Genomic DNA, 26,926 nt, shown 5'->3' with positions numbered 1-26,926 from the left:
AGGCTGGTCTTGGTCCTAGGAGTTGGGGGGAGGGGGGAATTGAAGGGGGAGGGAAAGAGGGGAAAAAGTGAGGGGTAAAGTTGGGGCACATTTGCCCCCCCCCCCCCCCAAAGACCGAAACAGACAAGGCATCCAGGACAGGCACAGAATCACCACACAAGCTCACAAAAGTGGGATCCTTACGACTGAGTCCAGCAGTGTGAAATGGACAAGCCCTTGGGGCACGACAACATGAACACCCCAACCCAGATGGAAGATAGGAACATATGCATCATCACATGGAACGTCGGGGGCCACAACCCCCCCCCGAAAAAAATGCAAGTCAATAGAGAATAGACTGAACAACTAAGATAATAATTCTGCAAGAAACCCACCTAGTAGCAATGGACGTAAAACGCCTCAGGCTCTGACGATTCACACAAGCCTTGTGAAGCAAAAGAAACTGGGAATAGCAATCCTAATGAGGAGGAACTTCCCCACTCCGAAACATAACAGCGAAAAGAGACCCAGCAGGCAGATTCCTCCTGGTGAAGGGACTTCTGGGGGACTAACCCATGACCATAGCTGGGGATATACTGCCCGAATACAGACCAAGATAACTTCCTACAGAACCTAACCCCGAAAATAACATTCACCACAGGCCACCCGATCATAGGAGGAGACTTGAACATGGTTCCAGACCCCGCAATTGACAAAACCCTCCCACCATCAAACTCAGACTATGCCCGGGCCCTAGCATAATTACTGCGAGAGTCTGAAACCATAGACGCATGGAAGTGGAACCAGGGACTATACCTTCTACTCTGGCGCCCACGAGGGACATTCCTGAATCAATCTACTCCTCATCACCGGGACCCTGTTCCCATGCCTAGATAACATAAGAATCCACACCCACATGATCTCGGACCATGCCCCAGTATCGGCAGACCAGACTATAACCGGACTTTCAACACCCCTGCCGAGATACTGGAAACTAAATGACTCCCTCCTGGATAACGTGATCAGAATAGAGATTGGGGACTCCTTAATCAACTATTTCCAGGAAAACACAACCCCAACATCCCTATCGGAACAGTATGGGAGGCAAAGCCAGTGGTTAAGGGCTCCCTAATTAGTATAGCAGCAGAACACCAAAGAATCTCCCGGACCCACGCATCAGCACTACAGAGCAAGGTCTCAGAAATAGAGAAGTGATTGAAAACCCGCCACTCTAGAAAACTAGACAGAACTGAAGAAAGCACGAACTGCAATGGAAATGCACTTGGCGGACCGCTCGGCCAAAGCCCTCACCTACACTAAGCAATTTTATTATAGCAAAAGCAACAAAGCCAACCGAATACTTGCCCACAAACTGCAGCAAATACACAAAAAGGACATAACGGGGGAAGACGGTATTGACCGATATTCCGACGAAAGCCCCAATAGCCCACCACAAAACAATGACAGGCCCATCAACATGCCAGAGTGCACAAAATCAGAGCAAGCAGTATCTACAATCATTCAGAGCTCCAGAAAACAAACAGCAACTTGAATTCCTTGAGGCACCAATAACTCGAAGTCAGCGAAGCCATCAAAACCCTAAAGAATATCGCACCAGGTCCAGACGGACTTACTGCGAAATTCTATAAATCATTCACGCAGATACTGGCACCGCAACTGTCCCAAGTGTTCAACACAATTCAAGAATCCAGGAAGGTCACCAAATCTACGGGCGAATCGCTCACAATATTGGATCAGAAAGCATAACCATTAACGGCGGCATCCGGCAGGGTTGTCCGCTCTCCCCCATGGTGTTCGCTCTGTCCATGGAGGCCTTTGCTGGAAGAATCAGGCAAAACCCAGACATACACGGCATCTCAGGGGAGAGGGAATATAAAGTGGCATTATACGCAGATGACGTTCTAACAATCACACCCCCGACTAACTCCCTGGACCACATACAGGAGGAGCTGGAAGCATTCGGTAGAGCCTCAGGATTCAGAGTGAACTACGATAAATCCTCAGAAATAACCATCATCACCAAAAAACAAAAAGTGGAACTTTCCTACAAATTTCATATTCCCTGGGCCGAGAACACAATCCATTACCTGTGAGTTCACATACCCAAAAATCACAACCAGATATATCTGAACAAATTCCCACAACTATTCAAAGAATTGTAAAAGAACATAACTCACTGGTCTAAGCAAGAAATATCATGGCTGGGCAGGGTAGCCGCAATGAAAATGAACATGGTCCCAAGACTAATTTACCATTGCACAGCACTACCAACCCACATCCCAGAGAGCGATCTGAAAGCCCTATAACGAGCCGTATGGAAGTTCATATGGGGCGGGAAGGGAGCACGAATAGCGAAACGCATAATGACCAGAGGTCGAAACACAAGAGGGCTAGGAGTTTGAGGTAACCAGGTATAAACGGGCAACCCAACTAGCCCCAGCATTCGCAAGGTCCCAAACGGACACCCCATAATGGGCACAAATAGAAGGAGCATGGAGCAAATCCCCACTATCAGACCTCACACAGACGGATACCAAGAAACCAGCCAACCGCAGGACCACTGAAAGCCTTTCACAATACAATATCGAACTGGAGAGCAGCAGCTCGAAAGTGGGGCTGCACAGGTCATAGGACCACTAACTCCGATCTGGGGCAACCCTAACTTCTCTGCGGGCCTCCAGCCCTTGAGCTTCCAAGCATGGAGAGTGGGGGGGGGGGGAACAATCTCAGACTTTCTGGTATGCGGCAACCCAATGACATTCGAGGAATACAAAGCCAAATTCATGGTCTCAAGCCAAAAGATTGATATTCCCAAATAAGGCAATGGCTGTCACAGAGATCCGTCAAAGGTAAAGGCTCCAGAGACTTAACACTAGAAATCACGCTGACAACAGCCCCACCTAAGGGGAAAATATCTACACTATATAGACTCCTAGACAAACACGACGCCACAATCAAACAGAAATATATGACCAATTGGGAAAGGGATCTGGGACGATCAATGGACGAGAACACTTGGAACAGGATATGGACAAGGAACCACAAAAGCAGCCACTGCATTAACAGAGAATGTGGATACAAGAACCGTTATAGATACTACATCACCCCCGCACAGCTACACAAAGCTAATCCAAACATCCCATCGGACTGCTGGAGGGGATGCAAAACCAAAGGAACACTATTCCACATGCTATGGCCATGCCCACAAGCAATGACATATTGGAGAGAAATCCTGAACCACAAAAGCAATGACAGGCCTCACGATCCTCTGGGACCCAGGGATAATACTGCTGGGGGACACAGGAGACAATGAACTCCACCTTACTAGAAACCTAGCCATCCTGTGCACAAATCTTACTGTGTGCGAAAATAGCACTAGCCCGGCAATGGAAAAACCCCACAGGCCCATCAATCCCACTATGGTGGGCGAAATGTTGGGACACAGTAGTGGCATAAACAATTACAGCCCCACGCGCAGGGAACATGACTCGCTTCCGGAATATATGGGCCCCATTCATGGACTTTGCAGAACAATTTCCGACCCTCCCCAGCAGACCCCGACTTACCCGATGGATGGACTAACAACGGAGCCACGAAATAGCACCGCAGCAAAATCACCCTTACCACCATAATCCACCACAGACTAATCAAAGACACTGCCCAGCGACCAACCACTTCGAAGAGCGAACACTTACAAAACAAAGCTAACATATGATCTGTTGTAGTACGATTTTACGATATGTCCGTTGTCTTAAGTTATTATACCAATAAAATGTTATATCGAAAAAAAAAGTAATTTGAAAGCATTGTACAGTGAACACCGGCATTATGTAAATTAATGTAGGACTGTAATAAGGGAAACCACAGTGGTGCAAGTGTGCGTGTTAGGGGTCCTGGGGTGGTCTAGGGGTACATTGAGAACATTTCCCTCCTTTCTCAATTCCAACAGTAGAATCGAGAGGGTTTGGAAAAAGTGTCTAATGTATGCACGCTTTCCTTTCCAGTCAACATATTTTAGACATTTCAGAATGATCTCCCATAGCGTGAATGCTACTTTAGAAAATATTTTAAAATAAGAACCCATTTAGGAAACATTCAATGAAGCCGAGCAGATGATGCCAAGGTCTCGAGCTCCGAATGTGCCATTGACTACAATAGTAATCTCAAGTTTTAATGTAGTGCTTTATGCCATAAGCCCCACCCCTAAGCGCTACAATTATTATAAACTTCTAAAAGTGTGATGCGGGCAGACAAGGTACATTACGGGGGTAGACAATTTACCCTGCAAGTGAACAGTGCATTTTCTTAGTCACTACTTCTAGCTCTGAGGTCTCCCCAACACTGGGCTGTGGTGGGAGTAATTGGCCTGTTTGTGCTCAAATAAGGGCTCTTCGGCGTGTGGAGGTTACATGGTTCACCCAGGATCATATCATTTGGTGGTTGCCCAGCAGGGAATCCTGGTATGTCATCTTAACATTTGTAAAGCGCAACATATGCTTGAAGGCATCTTGGTGCTAATGCTAGCAAGGTAAGATCAGACCTAATGGAGTCCCTAAGAGAATTAAAGTTTCAAGGCCCAACGAAACAGCAACTGGGCCTTAATATTGCGCAAGGCAAAAGAAAGTTCCAAGCTTGAGCAGCCGTTATAGAAAAGGCACGGCCGCCAAGGCGGGCAAACCTAGCTCTGGGGGACTGAATAGTCCTCAAGGTTTGGGAGCAGAGTGGCCCAACAGGTTTATAAAAGCAGAAATTTGCCTGAAGAAACTCTGCACCAAAACTGTGAAGAGCCTTGTGGACCAGGCACAAAGACTTGAATCTGATCCACTGCTCAACTGAGAGCCAATGAAGTCGAGACAAAAATGGAAACATGTGGGCTCCAAAAGGAGGGCGGAGAACAGCCCTAGCTGCCGAGTACTGCAGTAGCTGGAGGCAGTGAAGCAGATGCTTTGGAAGGGCCAGAAAGAAAGCATTACAGTAGTCCATGTTACCGACGACTAATGGAGACCACTGGGGCTTGTAACTTCTGAGGAATGAAGGACAGCACTTTCCCAAGGGTCCAGAGATTATAATGGATTTTCTGGCAGACAGATGAAATTTGATCAGTCAGATAGCAAGGCCGAAAATGTTACCCAAAGGTCTTTAACAGAACACACTGGGAGAAGAAACAGCCAGACTCTGGCCAGCACTCCAGGGTCCAGAACGATGAAGGTGATGGAGTCCCAACCACCAACACCTCAGTTTTTTCACCATTGAGCTTCAACCAATAAGAGGCCATCCAATCACCAATGGCCTGAAGACAGTTTCTTAAACGAGCTGCAGTTTCAGGTTGACTAGGATACAATTAGCTCTGTGTCATCGGCATAAGAACATAAAAAGCTGAAAGTATGGATGATAGACAACAGTGGTTGGATATAAAAGATTAAACTGAGTGGGAGACAGTGAAGAACCCTGGGGAACACCACAAAGCAAAGATCAACAGAGCAGAAAGGAGGGAGAGGCAGATTGAGAGTGTCCTGTAAGGAAAGAAGTAAACCAGGCTAAAACTTGGCCAGAAATGCCCGTCGAGGTGAGCTGGGTGGTCGATGGTATTGAAAGCTGCTGAAAGATAACAGAATCAGGGCCCCTACACCACCCTGATCAACCAGACAAGTCAGACCATCCATGACAGAAACCAAAGAGGACACAGTGCCCCTGGCTGAAGCCAGTTTGGAAAGAATGCAACGAGCTAGAGGATTCTAGAAAAGGTACTAAGAGGGGACACCAGAGATTCAAGTAATTTTAGAAGACAGGGTAACAGAGATAGGCTGAGAGTTGGACATAACTGCAGGATCAAGACCAGGCTTTTTAAGTAGTGGGATGACAAAAGCATGCTTAAGATGATCAGGGATGGTCCCTGTATGGAGAGTCATTGACTGACTCAGTGAGTCGGGAATTATGTCATTAGAAATGAGCTTTAATACAGAAAGTGGAATGGCATCATTAGGAGAGGCTGACTTAAGCCGATTAAGTGCATTCATCACCTCCTGTTCAGAGAAGACAAGAAAGGACGACCAATGAGCATCTGAGGTAGCAGCAGAACCAACTAAGCAAGGAGATGATACATGCAAGACCTCAGAAAGGTAGGAGTAGACGATCCCCTTGTGAATAGTAGTCATCTTCTCATCGAAAAACCGAGAGAGAATCGCAGAGTTTGAGACGGGGGAACGGCCGGCTGCGACTTGGTGGTGCAGATAGAGATTGGACTGCGGTGAACAGAGCTCTGGGCCAATTAATGGCCTGTTCAATCCTAGAGCTTAAGCACAATAGTTTTGTAGCTCTAATAGCTTTATGATTCTAGAGAGTGATCCAGCGAAGGGAGATGCAGTCAACAAGCGAATAGGCTAAACGCCATTTTATTTCAGCCGGTCTACGACACAATCTCAAGTCTTTCAGATCAGTGTACCAGGGCTCAGACTGACGAGTCTTACCACAACATCGCTTATAGGGTGAAAGATCATTGGCCTCTGATATAAATGTCAGAGTACACTGAGGCGCAAGGCTGCAGTTTTCAAGGATCAGTGAAAATATGTAGGATATGTATGAGTGAGTTTCAGATTTAAGTTTGCATAATGCATCCGGCCAAAGTAGTTTCCAGTGGCCCGATGGGGCACTGATGCTATGGCTTGAACGGTGCATTCGATGCCAAGGACCAGCCAGGATCTTTGCCCACATGACATGACACTTCAAAACCACACAATGCCATAACACATGGTAAGATCAGATGTAGCTTTAATAAACCTCAATTATGCAACTGCATTGTATAAAATGTATCTTCTTGCTAGTGCGTTGCTGGGCGCTTATATTAATACAGGCAGGCTTTATTACACAGCACAATGTAACATATAAGTAGGTGCCACTAAAACAATGGGAAGGTGGTGTCACAATTCTGCTCCTGCTGCATTTACATTTAAACACAAAACAGGTGATCGAATGGGGGGACATTAATAATGCACTCTCCAACTGCATCCTATTCTGGAGTAAGCATAGGAGGACAACACTGCAAAAACACTTTTATAAACTGGTGCAACCTAAAAACCAAAGCTGTAAATGAATTTGAGTGCATTTATTTACCCTTTCCTCTGGATGCACCATACATTGAATTAAGTTCCACAAATGACCACCATTGTGTCCAAAATAGCCTAATGCCATAATAACGTGCTGTGCTAACTCACATTGGTACTTGAGTGACACACAGTGACAGGCATCAATTAGAGGCAGACACTTTCTTACTTCTGGTGGATGCAAATGCTTGCAGTGCCCAGCCCTGGCCCTTACAAAACACTTCACTAACTTGAGTCTGTTCTCGTTCTTATCTTCCGACTCCCCGACTCCCAGCCCCTTCAATTTCAGGTTTTCTTTTTACTTTACTTACTCAGAGTGTGTGAATTCTTGGCATGCCGCCCAGACATGGAAGTAGAGGTCAAAGTATCCAAGGAAGAGTGTAGTCACAATCCTTAGCCTTCACATCGCTTATAGCAGGGGCAAAGCATGGATCAGTGCCAAAGTCTATGGTTGCAGGAAATGAAGAGAGTTCTTTGTTACGGTTAATTGGATCCGAGGTGGCTAAAGACATTGCGGATGCCACTACCATAGTGCACGCCTCAGGAACTCGCCTAGATAATGACATCTCAGTAGTTGGCCCCAAATCAGGATGTCCTGAGCGTGAATATCAATTGTGCCGTCTACCATTGGGAGCTGGCGTAAAAATGTTAACAATGTCACTGATTGAGTTTGGGTGCCAGCAAGTTTAGATTTGTTTTCCTTAGGGCTTTCTTATTGCAAAGTTGTTTTTTGCTACCAGAGTTGATATATAGGAAAGGAGTGTACTGAGGTCCACAAGTATTTCTAGCAGGTTCAGGTGAAACACTCAATCTCGTAACACATTCTACCAACAAAGTTGGGCTAATAGGGGTTTGACTAAGGACTATTGGAGCAGACACTGCTACGTCCCGTTGCCCAGAAAATCAAATGTTGGACCGGCTGGATCACTTACCCTATTTTAGAAAAATCATTCAACCTTTTCATCGAGGAGAGTTTAGCTGTAGTCGCTATTATGTTCTTAATGTTATCAGTCTTAACAAGGACTCCAGGACTAAATGTAATGCAGAACTATAAGCAGGGCCCAAAGAGTAAACCGTAGTTAAAATCTCAGATTGTCTTTTTAAAAATTGTTTTTGGTATTTTATTATTTTTATTTAAAAGAAAAGTTGAGACGATTGTGCAAATTTGGTGCGGCCACAGCCCTTTGATTGCCGGAGTCGTCTATTTAATATGCCCCCAGCCCAGTGAGAGGAACACATGGGGCAAGCATTGACCAACGTGAGAGACTTCCATATCCCTACATAGTCTTAAAAAGATTCATCCAGGATAACAGTATTATCCAAAGTTGGGGGAGAAGTTGATTGAGGAGCAATTTATTGCCCAGTAAGGTTGCCTGCTCCTCATCTAAGGTTGCCTGTTCCTCATCTAAGTTAGAAGTTGACACTTGTGGTGGAGACCAGTGATTGAATCCTCAGGGTGGAGGACCTGTACATAATACCCAATGAAATGTAATTAGACATCTAAGAGGCACAGGCTGCCTCTTATTAAGCAATTCAGATGTTAAACAGGTGGGAATAGTTTTTGCTTGGGGGGGGGAATTTAAATTATGTAAACTTTGCATAGTAAACGCCAACTCCGTGCCTGAACATGCAGGTGTAAAGTCAATAGGTAGTACAGTGGAGTCTAGAGAGGGGTCAGCTGTCCGTGGCTTACTGCAGAGAGCGGCTGCCATGCTCTGGGTGGGATCCTGAAAGGAGACTAGCTCCATCTGCAGACTTGGATTCCCTGGCAGCCAAGGCTACAAGAACACAGAACACTGCTCGCTCGGCTTACAAAGCTGGTATTAGTGTCCAAGACACCACCTTCTAAATATAAACTGTAGACAGACTTTTGCTCCAGTGCTGCAACAATGTAGCACAGTGTCTCCACAACACTGCACTCCAATGGTCGTTATGAAACGCAATGTTGGGAGGGAGCACTTTGTTATAATTTGTAGTGAAAGCAGATTCTCTGGTCAGATACGGTGGCGATGATTGTTGCTCTGCAGGCTCAGTCACTTGAATACTGGGGGCCTCCACAGCACGGGATCCCAGTGAGAAGTGGGGTCCCTGCTGAGAACCACTGCAAGTTCTGATCAACCAGACACAAAGGCTTACAGAAATCCTAACTGACTTTACGGAACCAATGTCTTGCCAAATTAAGTGCCATAGCTTTCTTCGAACTTAGCAAAGTAGTTGCGTTATTCACTTATCTAGAGCATTTCCATGCTTCGGCTATGTAGCGTTACATACTGGATCAGAAATTGGCACACATTTACAGAGTGCAGGTGCTGCGTCCCACATAAAGCTTACAAGACAATTTTTTTATTGTAAAACTTCAGTTTTATACAAAAATATATTAAAAACTTTTGCATTTTACTGTGTGTCCATTTGAATCAGTTTCACTAGTTCTTCTTTCAGCAACATGTCCAGATAGTCCACTACCGCGCAGACTAGTTTTTCCACCACCCTTCAATATCATTGTTCAAGGGGGAACATTTTCCAGATGAATTTTACGCTGATTACATGTTTCAACACTCTGTTATTAAGTTTAAAGGTATGGCTTTTTGTAGCCCAACTAGTGTTATCAGCGACTCCTTAATTGTCCTCTTACATTGAGCAACTACAAAATCAAGTTTTGCTTATATGATTACCATAAGAATTGTCGCAATTCAACGGTATAAAAGCCCTAAACCGTTAGACATTGAATCACAAATTAAGAATGACTCCGTAATTATTGAACCAACATTTTTCACAGTTGATTTGGTTTTATTATGGAATATTAATATTGGTCAGTTTGATCCAACTTGGTTGGTTGTAATTATATTATCCAGTGAGACGTGTTTCGGCTTAAAAAAGCCTTTTTCAAATCTGGGCCAACTCTGAAATACCATAAAGTGTCCACCAATTCATGGTTCCCCCAAATAAAATAAATAGAACATTATACATCAAGAAAATTCATAAAAATGCGTAATTGAGACAGAGAATAAGGATGGGTACAAGGGAGGAAAACATGGGTGGTAGAATAAAACAAATTTAAATGTAATTATTCATGCAGAAGTATGGACCGGAAGGTAAGGAACAATCCAAATCCAAAATACGTAGTGGACAAGAATAAATTAGGCAAATCCAAAAACATAAAACAATGAAACAAAAAAAAAAATAAATAGAGAAAAAAACATTCCATTAGTAATCTATGCCAAATAATGCCTTCTTAAATTAAGGTTGAGTATTGTTATAAGAGATTATCATCAGCAGACAGCACGTCATAGTGTGCTGCCTGGAATATTAGAATCAGAAGAATATGCTAATTTTTTCACATAACAATAGAGACCAACACTTACTGAATGATTATCAAAATATGCGATACAATTGAGCACCTTAAAATTGACATAAATCACAGCACGGCTATAGTACATTTTATGACAACAATATTTGCAACGATGATCTAGGCGTCCCTGTTCGTTTGACGCGGTTAAATATAGTGGAGTTGCGCAAGTCATTATTAGTAAACCAGCTATCACTTTTACTAATAACAATTCTGAATAATTGCACGTAATCGAGCAGTCATTAAGTACATTGGCCAAGAACACGGGGTTGATATGACAACACCTGAGTAACTAAGTAGCCAAAATGGCGGAGAGACGCTGGGTCACCATGGAAACCGCTACAACTATAGCGGTTTCCAAGATGGCAACGGCGTCCTAAACAACGATGATCAAGGCGTCACTGTTCGATTGCCCTGATTAAATACAGTGGATTTGCACGAGTCAAGATTATTAAACTAGTCATTACTTTTACTAGGGTCACCGATTCGTAATAATTGCACGCAATCGAGTAGTCAAAGTACATTGACCATCAACACGGGGTTGATATGGCAACGTGCGAGTAACTTAGTAACCAAAACGGCAGAGACGCCGGGTCGCTGTGGAAACCGCTATAATTATGGTTTCCAAGATGGCGATGGCGTCCTACACAACGATTTCGGTGCCAACGCGGGAGATTAGGATCTGTTTGAGGTAAGCAAATTGTAATGTCTTTTTGCTCGTATTAATACCATAAACCTATTATGAGGCTGAAATTATTACTAAATTGTGTGTTCTTTCAATTGACCTCGTATAATGTGTACGCGATCGAGCGGATCACGAACGCAAGATTGCAGACTTATGATATTACAACTAATGACCATGGAATCCACGGCAGGCTAATCATTCAATATATGCAATAGATAATCATACTCGGCCTAGACCAAGGGTTAGTGACAATTTCATTTAATACAATTTGGCAGGAAGAAAGTTTGGGATATAACCCAATTGAGAATTCATAACTGCATTGAGCGAATATATCTTCGTATACAACCGGGGTGTCACCCGTTACTTACAACAATACTCAACCTTAATTTAAGAAGGCATTATTTGGCATAGATTACTAATAGAATGTTTCTCTCTCTACTTTATTTTGTTTTATTTTTGTTTCATTGTTTTATGTTTTGGATTTGCCCAATTTATTCTTGTCCACTACATATTTTGGATTTGGATTGTTGTTCCTTCTTTCCTCTTTCTACCTTCTGGTCCATACTTGTGCATGAATAATTGCATTTACATTTGTTTTGTTCTACCACCCATGTTTTACTCCCTTGTACCCATCCTTATTCTCTGTCTCAATTATGCATTATGAATTTTCTTAATTGATGTAGAATGCTCTGTTTATTAATGTATTTGGGGGAACCATGAATTGGTGGACACTTTATGGTATTTCAGAGTTAGCCCAGATTTGAAAAAGGCTTTAAGCCGAAACAAGTGTCTCACTGGGGCTTGCAATATAATTACAACGAACCAAGTTGGATCAAACTGAAAAAAAATGAATATTTGTTCCATAATAAAACCAAATCAACTGAAAATGTTGGCGCAATAATTACGGAGTCATTCTTATTCTGTGATTCTCCATTAAGTGTTTGCTTGTTTCAATGTCAAGGTTACAGAACCTGCAGGTGCTGTCTTGTGTTATTTTATCTTTCCTTCGCCATAGTGTTTCTTTGGTACTTAATGCATTTAGTTTCAATCTCAAGAATTGCATACAATGTTTTGAAGGACATTGTGTCAAGTATCTTGGTGGCACGTTTATTTTGTAATCACTGGACTCTATAGTTGCCAATGATTTCATTTGTCTCGTGTTTCCTTGTTGACAATCTAGCTCCACTGCTCAAACTTTTTTTGCAATTTGGGGTGTTAATTGCAGTTCCGATTCTTTTATGGACGCTGCTACTAGAATGTCCTTTAGTTTTATATACCATTCTTTTATCAGTGTCATTTGATTTCCACTTTTCAGCTTGAAAATCTCATATGCTGGAATTGGGGCCATGAAGAACATTTTCCTTCACAAATGGAGTGATTGTATTGAATGCCTAGATATTTTATTCAGGCTACCTTTTCTATCATTTCACCGTTGATTTTCCAGCAAAAAGCCAGATCTTTCTGGTTTCCTTTTGGGCCAATTGCCATTATCTTCGTTTTGGCCGTGTTTATTTCAAGATCGTTAATGGTCAAGTATTCAAACAGTATACTTAGTTGCCGTTGCAGCCCAACCTGGGTCCGATCTAATAGTACTATGTCGTCGGCATATGTTATGCAAGATATTGGCATTTTATTTAGCTTTGGAGGGAATGAGTTGGCCTCATTTAATTGGATTGGTAGGTCGGCAATGAACAGTTTAAAGAGTTCGTAAGCCAGGGGGCACTCCTATTTCTGTTAAATAAGCTCAGACATTTCTCCGCTGTTATCGAGACGAACACGAATTGTTGTGTCGGTGTGAAGAGCCATTATCGGTCCGAGTAAGGTTGCCGGCATCCCCATGACATTAATTTAAGCCATAGCTTGCCGCGACTTATACCATCAAAGGCCTGTTTCAGGTCTATGAATGCTAGAAACAGCCGTTGACCTGCCTTGGTCTCCATTTTTAGAATACTTAGTAGACATAGATTGACATCGACTCCAACACCAAAAGGTAAATCCTGTTCGTTTAGGGTCGACAATTTTTGATGCATTTGCCATTTTACAAGCTTTAAGAAGGAGCCTCAGACATTACCAATGGTGTCTATAAGGGCGATCAGTAGATAGTTGTTGGGATCGTCTCGATCGCCCTTCTTGTGAATCGGGACCACAACAGCCTTTAATCATGATGCCGGTATTTGTTTAGTTGTCGCTATTAGATTGAATAAGGTCTCGATGAAAGCAGACCGCTCTGGAACGTTTTGTTTTAGCATGACGTTTGAGATTAGATCTGGGCCCAGAGCCCGCAAGTTTTTTTAGCGGCATTAAGGCTTCAGCAATCTCGTGTGAGTTTATTTTTATGTCCCAATCCATGGTTCCAGTTTCTATCTGTGTTAAATGTTCCGATTGGATTTTACAAGACAATAGGCTGAAGATGCAGCTCTCCCGGCTGCTGAAATAGATTGTTTGGGCCTGCCAATTAAGGTGGCCGAGTCCCGAACAGGAAGGAGCACAATGCTGGCGAGTGAATATGGCAGCAGGGGTCATGACTCAGGGGCTGGGCCAGGGGTACCATGGAGGCCGCAGGTTAGCCCCCTGCTTTGGCTGGGAATGGAGGGTCATGTGATTTAATACTGTTGTGTTGAGATCACATGGTACGGCAGCAGTGTCAACCACTGGAACTTTGAGCATCCTCGTTTTTCATGGCTTTCAAAATCTGTTTGTGAAGTGAAAGGAAAAAATAAAATTGTATTTAATTTTTACATTTCATGACATGTAAACTAATTAGGATGCAGCAGTAGCACACAAATATAGCAATATTTGACGAGTTGTGGAGTGCTTTTAAAAATGTGTGCCCCAATCATTCCAATGGATTAAGAAATTTAAATCTTCAGATAGGATAAAAAGATTTTAAACCGGCACATTTGCCAGTCGATTCTGCTGGTGAAACTTCTATTATATTTCAGAAGAGAGCTCATGTACAACAATCGTGTAAAAGATTTGCTACTTATAGCAAAAGCAGGACTTGCAGGTGGCGGGATACCCTCATCCCATGCTGTCAATCTGTTAAATTAAATGAGACGGTGCGCTGGACTCTCAAACTTTACTTGGGAGGCAAAGTAAGTGCTCCGACGATGACGGTAGCACCACAAATTATATATTGTGAGCATGATCGCACTTCTACCATGATCAAGAAGCTGGATAGTATGATCCAAGCATTTTCTTAAAGGGACAAACCACCTAGACTCAAACTATGGAAATTACAACTCCTGAATGGCAGAGGGGGGGTCTGGGTGTCACAGACTTGCTAAAGATCATTTGGCTTTAATGTCAAAGCATTTGCTGTCATTTCTGAAAGAGCTGTTTCACATGGTCAGTAGATGAGGCAAGCATTGCCGGTCCGTCGAGTTAGTCAGCATGGACAACCTCAAGCAAAGGATGGGGAGAGAGGTCAGTGTTGACCGATTTCCTGGGAGCATGTTGGAAAAAAATTAAGCAGGTTAATTGGAACTTGGTTCAGCTTCATATGGCAGAATCCGTCAATCAAAATTGAGAATAAAACCGTATTTTGGCTAACTCAGTACTTAGTGGGAATCAGGACAGTTAGACCTATTTCAAGAAGGAGCTTGGATTTCGTTTCGTGGTCTGAAGATCGGATATGGTTTAGAAGGGTGCGCTGATGGAGGAGTCGTCACACCAGGCCCGGCTCCAGCAGGGGGGTCAGGCCCCCCCAAGGCCACTCCCTGGCCCCCCTCGAAAGGACTTCAATGTGGGACCCAAGGGAGTGTGGAATTGGGGTGTGGGGGGCATTTAGAGTGGTGGAAATGGAAAGAAATTGGTGGGGGATCCCACAAGGGCCGGGTGGGGGCAGTGGTTTGGGGGGACGGTGCCCGAGGAGGAAGGGTTTAGGGGAGCGTAGTTAGCAGTTGACCTCCGATCAAAGGAAATGTCAAAAATAATAGTTTTAAACAGCGCTATTACTTTCAGGCTGCTTCTTTTCTAAACTATATATCAATTCCACTTTAAACCACTTCCATGGCACTGGTGAGGAGTTACTTCACTATGTGGAAAAATAGTTTTGACCAGTGTTGCTGAGTAAATATTCTTTAAAATACATAGTTTGCACCCCATTTTTTTTTTTAAAACTTCCCCTTCGGTACTATTCAAACAGGGTGATTTCTGTTGCTATAAGCAAGGTTTTCTTTTACTTGAACCACACCCGGCACAGCTGCTGCAGCTCCCCTCTGAAAGCAGTTGGGTGGCTGCATCATGTGTGATAGTTTCACTGTTAATGGGGTATTTATGTATTCATGCAATCTTTGTCGGATACCTGCATATTTATGCAATGTTTGTCGGATACAGGTATTTTACAAACATTACAGAAATAATCTGGGTCCATGTATCCGACAAACATTGCATAAATAAATGAACCGGGTTGTGGCTGAGGACTAACTCCCTCTTGTGACCCCTTGCACACGGTCACCAGAGGAAGTTATAGTTTGCTCCCGGGCGCTTCCTTTTTTTCCCCCCAGCGCTGGCTCTGGCCGGATCCCGAGATCCAGCTACACATCTGGTGCCGGATCTCGGTTCTGGCGAGAGCCGGCTCAGTCGCCAGCACTGGGCATTTCACTCAAAGGGCCTGATTCACAGAAGTGTTTTAAAATGGCGCATCCCATAGGAAAGCATTCTGTGAATCAGGCCCTAAATGTGCAGAAGGAACCTCTGAGAGATTATCATTCTGAAAGGCTGCACTGCAGGAGGCCCAGCCAGGATTTGTTTGCTTGCCCTGGACAATGATCTATGCCTCACAGACATGAAAGCACAAGCAACCAGGGAGATGGAGGGCCATTAAACACCACTAAGCATACTCAATCACACTTACTTAAGCAGGCCTACAACTATTTTCTCAAACCTAAAATCACAAAGTTGGTTTCTGTCATTTAAAGCATGTCTATTTTGTTGTGGGAATATAGCATTTTTTCACATCATGCTTTATTAAATGTTTTACTATATCAAACAATAAATGACACATGGGGGGGTCATTATGAGTTGGGCGGTAAGGGATTACCGGCACCGGTAAGGAGACCGGTGCTGGTAATCCCCTACCACCCAGTTCCGAGGTCCCTTAGCGGGAACCGTAAGGGACGTGTGGTCGGACCACACGTCCTTTACGGGTCCCGCTAAGGGACCAGGGCGCCAATAACAGGCTTGCTAGTCGCGAGCCAGTTATTAGCACCCTCACCATTCCTATTGATCCCTATGGGGGCTCAAATGGGAATGGGGAATGGTTTGTTCAATGGGGATTTACCGGTCCCTCTGGGGCGGAATGGACTTGAAGACCGGCCTCGGAGGCAGCCATGGTGCCAATAGGCTACCGCCTATCTCGTAATGACCCCCATGAAGTTGCTTTCACACAGATGTCTACAGAAGGTGCATCAATCAACTGGGGTCATTTACAAATTACATTGAAAATATATATTCTGCTGCAATAACAACTTAAGTATAAGTGAAAAAATAAGGTTGGTAGTAACAAATGTAATTCTGGAGCGGAGAGGAGTAAAATCAAAGTGAAAAAAACAATGGGGGCCCTGGGAGTCCCTCTGTCGGACATTAGTCCCAGTTACGAGAGACTTACCCGGAGACTTTAGCTCACTATCCTTCACAAAGGAGAAATATCTAAAACATCAGTTTTTGTCCTGCCCTAGGGCAGTCCAGCACCGAAATGCTAAGCAATTCTCCTCTGAACAAGAGTACCAGCAGCAGCCCCAGACGTGGACCCTTTCCTCACTATTCTTAGAGAGGCACAGCTCCACCATACTGATGAGGTCCAACCAGACTGAAGCACTTGTCTGGGGTTGATGTTGGTACTCATATCAGATTTCTTTTAAATTGTCATTAACTTTTATGCTGGAGTTTGTAGGCTATTATTCAGGATGGGGAAAATAAAGCTACACTCATTGTGGATCATTTCCCAAGTCAAGCGAAGTGGAAAAAGTTGCGCTAAAAGCATTTATCACAACTTTTTGTTCACTACAGGAATTTGGATGGTGTGGTAGGCGAAGTTGGAGAGCAGATCGAATTAAACAAGTTTGCCTGCTCTTAAAGGTCCCTTTGCCGAATCAGATTGGTTTTCCACCAGAATGTATTTTTATGTTGCTGCAAAACCAATGGCTTCCTATGGAATCCGCCTGACTTTTTTACACTGGTAAAAGCAGGCAGATTCCAAAAGAAAACATTGTGGATGGCTCCCACAATTAACAATTGTGGGAGGTATTTACACTTTTACAGACACAGAGGAAAAGGGAAGATCAAAGGCGATATTTACCAGTGTTTTATGCTTTACTTTACCAGCACTTAGTGGAAACAATTACAATTGCATGGAGGTGTACTTTTGCCAAAAACTGAAAACAGGAGTGGTGCAATTTAGGATTGCAAACAAAATTACTCCTTTACTCTTTTTCATCAACACGTTTCTACAATGATAACCTTGTCAGGTTGGTTTATCCTGTGACTTTTTAAAGCAATTGTATAAAATTGAGTATTATTTTAGATATTCAAAACCAAATTTCAACACATTTGTACGGCTTGGAGGATGCGTAGTCAACTATCTAAATTTCAATCAAGTTTCAAATTCTGACTTTCCGGCTTAACCAAAGTGTGTGATCCTGGACAATAATGTAATCATTCAGTTCACAGTATAAGCTATTTCAAAAAAGCCTCACTCGCGGTTTAATAGATGAGCAGCGCATGTGAGAGGACCTGCCAAGAACACACATGCACCATTCTTTGAAAATATCAGGCCACATATATTGAACAAAATTGTGAAATTGAATAGCAAATCAAAGTAAACACATCAAACAAAAACCCATCATGGACATTTGCATATTTTCTAACCAGCATGTAAACAGTATGTACTAGACATTGATGTACAGGGGGATGGCAGGGAGGAAGCACCTCTCCTCCCTGCCAAGCCCAACTGGGAGCGATACCAGGCAGCTGGAAACCCCTTAACCTGTACTGTCTGCCTATTGATCCCACTCCCCCAACCCTAAACTCTCTCCTACATGCTACCACTCCCTCGTGCACTCAACTCAATTAAAGTGTTCTTCAAAAATGTAACAAAAAAATAAAATGTTTTTCTGCGAAATGTCATTTTGTAAGAAACAAGAGGTCCTATTCCTTGCTTCAGTATTCTGGAGAGGGGGGACTGTCTTTTACAACTAGATGGCGGGACAAAAAGCACCTCCTTCTGGGCCTGCTGGGAGTAGCCAGTGTTTAGGATGGCATTGTTGGGCACGCACCAACTGAAATGGAACAAAGACTGGGGGCCTCGCTGCCCAGTCCTTGCAGAGGAAGAGGCAGCATCACTGTTGATTCTCCACAGCCAGGCCAAGAAAGACATGGGGGGGCTCATTAAGAGTCTGGCGATAACCGTGCTGGTACTACCGGCAGGTTGCCGCCAGACCCTCAATGATTAACAGGTGCCACTCTTGCAGGAAAGACTGGGGTATTACAACCCAGGTGTTCCGGAAAGTCAGGCGCCGGTAAATTGTAAGTCCCCATTCCCATGGAGTCCCGTAAGACTCCATGGGAATGGGGACCAGGGAAGCACCGGCACTGTTAACAGTGCTGGTGCTTCCATGACGGTCTGCCTACCGTGGCCGATGTGTCCGGCAGGGTCTGCCCCGTCAGACACAGCGGCTCTGGCAGGCAGACTCGTAGTTTTCCAGTCCGGAAACAGTGCTGGTAAGCTTACCTGCACCATTATTTCCGGACCGGCAAACTTGTAATGACGACCATGGTGTGGGTTTTTGGGGTAGGTGGGTTTGGAGGTAAATGGGAATGGTGGTCAGGGGGACCTGACCTGATGGAAGGTGATTGGGTGTGCAAGGTGAAGGAGAAGTGGATATAATAGAAACGGGAGGAGCAGATGACAAGGGAAGATGGGTAGATTGATGTTGCAACACGATTTTCCTAGTTTCTCTTTTGCTCTGTGCTGTTTTTATAGAGTGGTGCACATTTATTTTTGTCCGGATCTGGGAAGAAATTTTCTTCTGGATCACGGATCTGGGAAATCTGGATTAATACCAGCCCTTTCTTTAGAGTACTCAAACGCCCACACAAAATAGAAATTGGGCCCCCCTGATCACAAACCTGGCCCACCCAGATGAACATTCCTGGAGCCGGGCCTGCGTCACACCCAGATCTATGGAAACATTCATCAATTTGAGGAGTCAGGAACATGTAGCCTGAAGAGTGTAGAACAGAAGGACACACCTCATGGAGATATGGTCAGACCGTCTACAGAAAGAAACACCCCGCGGTCAGAGAGAGGTAACACTTTTTTTTTTACACACCAGATCGGCTGCAGCAAGGATTCCAAATGGACACATGCTGGGGATGTCATTGTCAGAATGGAACATATATTTTGGGATTGTCATACGATAAAGATGTACTGAAGTGACGGGTGTGATGAATAAGGTTTTGGGGGTGGACAGAGTGACGGAGACATTCATTTTGGGCCAAGCCAGTGATCTTGAGGAGTGGAGTATGATAAGGCTACGTGGATGTGAAGGGCTTCGATGGTTGCAAAAAGGATAATCCCAAGATATTGGAAATCTACTACATATCTTTCTAAGGAAATGTGTTTGCAGGAAATGTAGGCTGCGTGCAAAATGGAGAGGGTATGCAACAAAGGAAAATCAATGTGTTTGGGAAAATACGGAATGATTCCTGGAAGCGGATTGGGAATACATTTGAAAATAAGAAAATGCGGTAGGGACCGAGATGTTAAGTGAGAAGTGAATAGTGAATATTTAAAAAATACCGTTTCCCCACAATCACAAATACAACTCTTTTTGGTGATCACTTTCCTCAATTTGTGCTTTGAATTATACTCTGTAGATCAGTTCTAGGAGGTTATGCCTTTAATGCATGGAGTCCCATGACTTGAGCGACGTGAAATGGAGCCCAATAGTACACCATTTGTTTTGTGATTGGGAGTCCCTCTTTGTAAGGCTGTTGGTTCACAAGTATCAGACATTTTAGCTATAATTCACAGTACAAATGACTAACCAGGTTTGCAATCTGTGCATGTGTGCTTCATCCTCCCGTTTGTGACCACACTGGCAAAGACTGGCTTCCTAAAAGTCATTTACATTAATATTTTATTTATATAGCGCGCCTAGGGCATCTGGCGCATTGCTTACAGTATGACAGCTTACAATAGAAACAGTTGAATGACTTTACATATGCTGGGAATGAAGTACCCAAGCATCATTTACAAATGCATACAATTACAGAAGCAGCAGAATAACGCAGATCACACTGGCTTAGATTTTGGGTGCAGCTTCATGATGTGTTATGCAGTGACAATGCTGGTATATGTTGTGAACAGACCTCATGAAAATGTAAAATGCTCATGTGCTGTTGGCGACATGACATCGACTGAGCTTTTATGTACTACTGTAGACAATACATTTTAAATTGTGGCTTCTTCCCCAATTTTCCACATAAATTGTGCTGTAAAATGCACCATTTCAACGCATTTTAAGAACTTCCCCTCGGGGCTGAACCTCATGGATTCCCCAATTTACTTCGAGCTCCCTCACTATGCTCAGTTGCTTGCACTAATTTGTGGGATATGTTAATTTAATTCCATTGACATTTAGCTGCCCACCCCTTACCACGACAATTTTTTTAGGAGCTCCAGGTCCCCCACACCACCAAAAGCAGCCTCCGGCAGTGCCATGAGCAATTGCACAGAATATTTCTCTCCACTTACAGTGGCAGCTGGTACATTTTGGTACCAGGAGCCAGGCATCTTAGCTTCTATGCTAGGTGAAAGATGAAAGGTTGTCACCAAAAATGTAGATCGATCTTTCGTCAAGTGCAGCATGTGGCACTCCCCTGTGGTAGCATGATCCTTAAGCCGGTCTGGGATTCTGTGGCATTGCCTGTGCTCCAAGGTACTGGGGGCGCTAGTCCACTGGGCTGAGTCGATAGATGTCTCTCTGCGATCGGAGAAGCTTTTATCTCCCAGTGGGGGTCGATATCTACAGCTCCTTGAACAGTACTCTGAAACACTTGTGTACGAGTGCGATACAAATAAAATATATCATAGCAGATTACTCTAATATGGGGGGTTCGAAGCAAGCCTATTGGTGACAGATGGCATTGCTAATGGGAGGAAGGGGAATCGGACTGAACGTATAAATGTGATAGGCAAATCGGTCACAAGTGTCAAGGCCTCAGATCTCAGCCGGGCATGCCAGGTGGCTGCAAACTCTAGGTCAGGGAACCTATGACAGAACAGAGGCAGGGTTTACATGAAGACAACACTGTACAATACTGGTAAATTCAAACATCATAGTATTGGCAATGTATTACTGGATTAGAAGGCTAGTGACTAAATCAGTAAGACAACAATCCCTTTGGCTACCACTCTGTAGAACAGCTTGCCAAGTTGTCTGCATCAGTAGATGCGACAGAATACCCTGCTTCCATCTAAGACCATCCTCTTCCCTCCTGTGGGTGGACCAGAACAACTTGCAGGGGCACAATATGCATGCACCCAGGGACAGGGCCAGGGTACAAGAGTCTCCTTACCCCCTTCAAGCTTACTGAAGCATGCTCACCCACCACGGGGCTCAGGAGAAACCATCATACTCCACTAGCTTGGAATAAAACCAATCTTGCTGTCGAGTGGGTTAGCCTTTACCAACTATATGTATGAAGTGAAGTAGGGGAGATCGGTCGGCCTAGCTTGGCTAACATTACAGGAAAGGCTTTGGTACTCCATTGGTATTTTACTATTTGCACAAGCTTCCTGCAGCATGCATCCCTAACATTTCATGCCCTTTGGCCTTACCAAGGCAAGCAGCAAGGTGACCCAATTTTGCGCCACACCACGATCAGCCACAGGGTTCACAGGCCATTGCCCTACAAGCAGTGTGAATAGACCCAAGAAAGGGACTGCATAAAAACAGATGCCACTACGCTTGCCATGAAAATGATGGATGGTGCCAAAATACAAGCACCCCCAACGCAGGTCTGTCAGGACACTTGGTTAGGGGGTGGACATGTTTGAGGAAGTTGCGGGTTCTTTCCAGAAGAGAAGGCAAAAGGGCCATCGAGAACTCTGCAAACAGTAACAGCCAGGTGTTTGGCTGCATCCAGGGAAGGAGGGGCCAAGTATTCGATCCCCTTGGCTACACAGACAGGTTAGCTAGCCCGGAGTCAAGTGTTTGTCTATAGTGAACAGTCATACAACATGTTATACACACACAAGGGAAAAATGAACAAAAACAAAGTTTATACCCGACATTGACATAGCTCACCTTTGCTCAGTCTCATCACTAGGGCAAGAGAACCAAAGCCATGTTCAGCTGTAGGTAAGGGGATGTCCTCTGCTCTAAATGACAACAATGCAGTGCCATTAATGCCATAATTACAGGATATCGTCATACTAAGAGGAAAAAAAACCCCATTAGAATTCATGCTTCACGTCCGGTCACTTATTGAGAACTAATACAATTTCACTCACTTGTATATTGCAGCAGCGACGCCTGAACTGTAGTATAATACATTATTTTCATAGGTCATGGTACTTCCGGTAAACTGGAAAGGAAAAGCGGGGTTTAGTGACAATTGACACCAGTTGCCACAAACCACCCACCACCCCACATGTGAAGCTGCTCCAAATGACTAAAAAGGTTAAAAAAAATAAGCCAACATTAACCACCTAGTCCGCGAAATACAGGAGCGAATCATACCCTGGAAGTTGTTCCACATGTATTGGCATTAAACACAAATGTTGCGCTTAGATCCGTCAGCACAGTGGGCTTGCAACTCCGATCTCTTAATACCAGCTTGCTAAGGTCCATGCCTTGTACCAATGCATTTCGTACAGCAGTGATGACAATCGTTCCGTTTAGTAGACAATCTGCCAAATTGAAGTAAAAACAGTATAGACTCAATTACATAACCTAGAACACCCAATGAACAGGTTATTACCTAGAAACTAAGGAAGCAATACATTTCAATCAAATTCAAATGAATTATAATTAATTCACACCATGGGGGGGGGGGGGGTCCCTGCACTACATGGCTCAGTTGATGAGACGGAGGTGACAGATGGAGAAGTGTTTACCAGTGGGCCGTTGGGTTGAAGGGACACTGCTGTTCCAGCAGGAGGCGTTGTTAGTTGACAGCAGAGGATTGCTGCAGTTCAGTTGGGAGGCACAGGGCTCTTATCACTTCACAGAAGGCAGAGTTGCATAATCTTTAGAAACTAATCAGTTGCAAACCAATGAAAAGATTGGAATGTGCTGGGACAAGAAATTAGATGCCTATAGATTGAAAGAAAAATCTGTAGCAGTTGATAAGAACCTAGGACTGTCAAATGGGAAAATTAAAAATGTATCTGAGGGGGCATGGCCAAGCGCCGCTGGAGACGCTCGCCTGATCTGGAGCTCCTGTCTGGGCGACCTTTATATATACAAAATTAGTGCTTCAGATGCTCTAGAAATTGTATAAGGCCACTTCCCTGCTGCAGATGTTGGTGTGGACGGGTTTGCAGTGCCAGCGGAGCCAAAGTTAGCCGTGTCTTGAAGGATAGTTTTCACGCACCTCCGGCGGCATGGCCTACGTCAGGGAGGTCGCGTTACAAAAGAATCTGATGCGTCTAGTCAGCTGACTCATTCTCTAGACTCGGGCTAACGCAAGGAAGCGCGTTTTAACACACCCAAAGCAATTCCAGGTTTAAAGGCGCACACACACGCGCGCGCACCTATTTTAAAAAAGGTACAGGTATGAACAATATTTTTATTTAGCAGATTATTATGCATTTAAATATGAAAATTCATTGCATACAATTTTTTTTTAACATGATTTGAAGATAGGAGTTTCTTAGCTTGTTCCTTTTGCATTTTATAATGCTAATCTTTACATTTGAAGGAATACCCCACTTTTTGCCTCTTACAAGAATTTCTAATGAAAACATTAGATAACCTAAATGCTTTGCATTTCTACAATGGAATTGGCTGAGAAGGCTACTCATAACTAATTTTACACTGGACAAGGCTGTACAATAGCTATCTAGCTGTTTAATAAGCCTATGGCTAAATACTGAAAAGACCTCTATAACCAGGAATAGCCATGTTTTAGGAACTGTGCGTCATATCATTCATCCATCCATTACAAGGAGCTCTGCTTATATCTGGTACCTTTTTGCAGGCCTCAGCAAGACCTACAAAAAAAAAAAAGCACTTTCAAAAAGGATTTGCCGTCATCTGGTAGCAATGCCCCCAAAAGGCAAAAAAGTGCCTCTCCGACACCAAAAGAATACTTGCACGATAGTCATGCAGTCCATTCTAGATGAAATCAAATCACTAAAGCCATTCATGGAAGCCACTACGGCCAAACTAAAATTGCTCGACAAGTGGTCCTCTTTTGAAACGGGGATAAATGAAGTTGAGTCAGCAATACAGAGGATGTAGCAGGAAAGGTGATGCAGCTTGAAAATGCTGTTAGGTATACAGAAACAAGTAGAGAATTTAAAAACAGAAACAGGAATAATATTCGAACTGTTGGCCTTCCAGAAAACATTGAAAAAGACAATCCTACAAAATGTCTTTACTATACGCTTCCTCTGCTTTTGGAACTTGCAGCATCTATGCAGCTCAATATTCAAAGAGCCAATCGTGTTGGCCCTAAAACATCTAGGAATTCTCTGAGAACTCCATTAGTCGCAGTGCTTGAATATACACATTCTCCTCATGGACAAGGCGAAGGAGTAGAAACTACTCATTTGGAAAGGTACAAAAAGGGAGTAGTGTCTTACCTGTAACTCCATTTCTCCAGCATTGGTATCTTTCACGGATTCACATGCTGGGAATATTTCTTGTCAGGCTGGGAAACCTCGATAACTAATTTAGCGTTTTCCTATGGAAAGTGCCATCAATGTTTTTTTGGGTACTTTAGGCTACACCAATAAGACGTCTGATATAAATAGCCCTGCCCCTGCAGCCTCCCTTCAGATTTTAACCTCCAAAGTAGAGGGAACCCGAACCAAGGTTTGCCTGCAGGGGTGGCCAGCGGGCGCATGTGAATCCATAAACGATACCAATGCCGGATAAATTGAGGAATAGGTAAGAAACTACTCCAGCATTGGATAATTCATGGATTCACATGCTGTGAATAGATTACATAGCAGTATGACCAATGTGTGGTGGTTTATCACAGGCAAACCAACCAATAACACCCATTAACATGCATGAGAATAAAAACCAGCAAGTGACAGAGTAAAATAGGAAACCCCCTTCGCTGAGGGGCTTACCTTACTGAAACAGGCATTAGAGGAACGCCCGTCCCACCTGCACATCTTCCACATGCTGCTGCCCCAGACAGTAGTGCCTACTGAAGGTATGCGGCATGGACTCTGTAGAATGAGCCTTTGGAGTGCCCCTCAAAGGCTTGCCAGCTTTTGCGTGACTAAATGAAATTGTAGACGAGACCCAACGGGAAAGTCCTTGTTTGGAAATAGACTGCCCTTTGGAGGGACCAAATGCCACAAACAGCTGCTTTGACTTCCAGAAGTCCTGGGTACGGTTCAGATAAAATTTCAGCGCCCTCTTAATGTCCAGGGAATGAAGGGCCTTTTCTGCCAGCATGGACGCATTAGCAAAGAACGAGGGTAAGGCAATGGAAGCAAGTTTGTCAAACGCTGACGGCACTTTAGGGATAAAGTGTGGGTTAGTAGCCAGGAGAACCTTGTCCCTCAAATCTCAGATAAGGCGGGTCAATGACCAGTGCTTACAATTCGGACACCTGTCTGGCCAAAGTAATTGCCACTAGAAATGCAACCTTCCATGAGAGAACTTTAAAGAAGCCGTCGACATGGGTTCAAACAGAGGTTTTATCAGAGCCGAGAGAACCACATTGAGGCTCCACACTGGTACAAACCGCTTCTCTGGGGGAAATGTCTGAACCACTCCTTTCAGAAAATGTTTAACCAAGCGATCACAAACAGAGAAGCATGGCACCTTCTCGTGAACCTAGAAGTCACTGCCAAATGCACCTTGATGGATGAGAACACCAGGCCCCTTTGCGCAAGATGTAACAAGTACAGGAGAACCTGGGCCATGAGACGTCCAACGGCTGTACCCATGGGTGACCCTCATACCAGGCACAGAATCTCACCCATTTCCGACCATATGATACATTGGTAGAAGGGGCCCTTCCCGCCTCCAAGATCTGGCGAAACTCCCAGGAGGTACCTAGAGGACCGAACTCTAAGTGGTCAGGAGCTGCGCCACCAGGCTGAGAGATGCCAGATCGTGATGTCACACTGTCGTCCTGAGACTAGGTTTGCACCTAGATGAAACTGATCTTCCATCGCTAGGTGAAGGAGATCTGAAAACCACGTCTGCCTGGGCCAGAATGGGGCTACCAAGATCACCCTGCACCAGTACTCTTGTACCCACTGGATGGTCCTCCGAATCAGTGGAAACGCATATGCGAAGACGTCCGTTCATGTAACAAGAACGCGTCCATTGACTCCGGGCGAGCCCCTCTACTGGCAAACTCTGGACACTGTTTTCCATTGTAGCGAAAAAGTCTCATCCTCCCCCCTCCCCCATCGTCAGAAGATTCTTGCCACCTGCTGCATCTTCAGCTGCCATTCGTGCTGCCGACTGGCGTCTGAGGAGCGTGTCTGCCTTAACGTTCAGAACCCCTGGCAGATGGAACAAGTTACTTTACCTGGTAACGTTCTTTCGATGGGATGGTCCGACGACGTATTCCATATCTATGACATGT

The 26,926-nt window shown here is 44.2% G+C and overlaps 1 protein-coding gene across 1 annotated transcript in view; it reads right to left on the bottom strand.

The window, feature by feature from the left end:
• Positions 1-26,926, bottom strand: part of LOC138453255 (uncharacterized) — a 452,395-nt gene that overhangs the window by 145,315 nt on the left and 280,154 nt on the right. Inside the window, exons 15-17 of the mRNA XM_069605925.1 lie at positions 22,882-23,051; positions 22,653-22,726; positions 22,447-22,574 (exon numbers count right to left, since the gene is read on the bottom strand). Coding sequence (XP_069462026.1) covers positions 22,447-22,574; positions 22,653-22,726; positions 22,882-23,051 — 372 coding nt within the window. The remainder of the gene's footprint in view (positions 1-22,446; positions 22,575-22,652; positions 22,727-22,881; positions 23,052-26,926) is intronic.

This window comes from Ambystoma mexicanum, chromosome 4p (assembly GCF_040938575.1).
Source record: "Ambystoma mexicanum isolate Mex_15411 chromosome 4p, UKY_AmexF1_1, whole genome shotgun sequence".
Classification (NCBI taxonomy): domain Eukaryota; kingdom Metazoa; phylum Chordata; class Amphibia; order Caudata; family Ambystomatidae; genus Ambystoma; species Ambystoma mexicanum.
The sequence above is the reverse complement of the archived record's forward strand: the minus strand, read 5'-3'. Positions and strand labels throughout refer to the sequence as shown.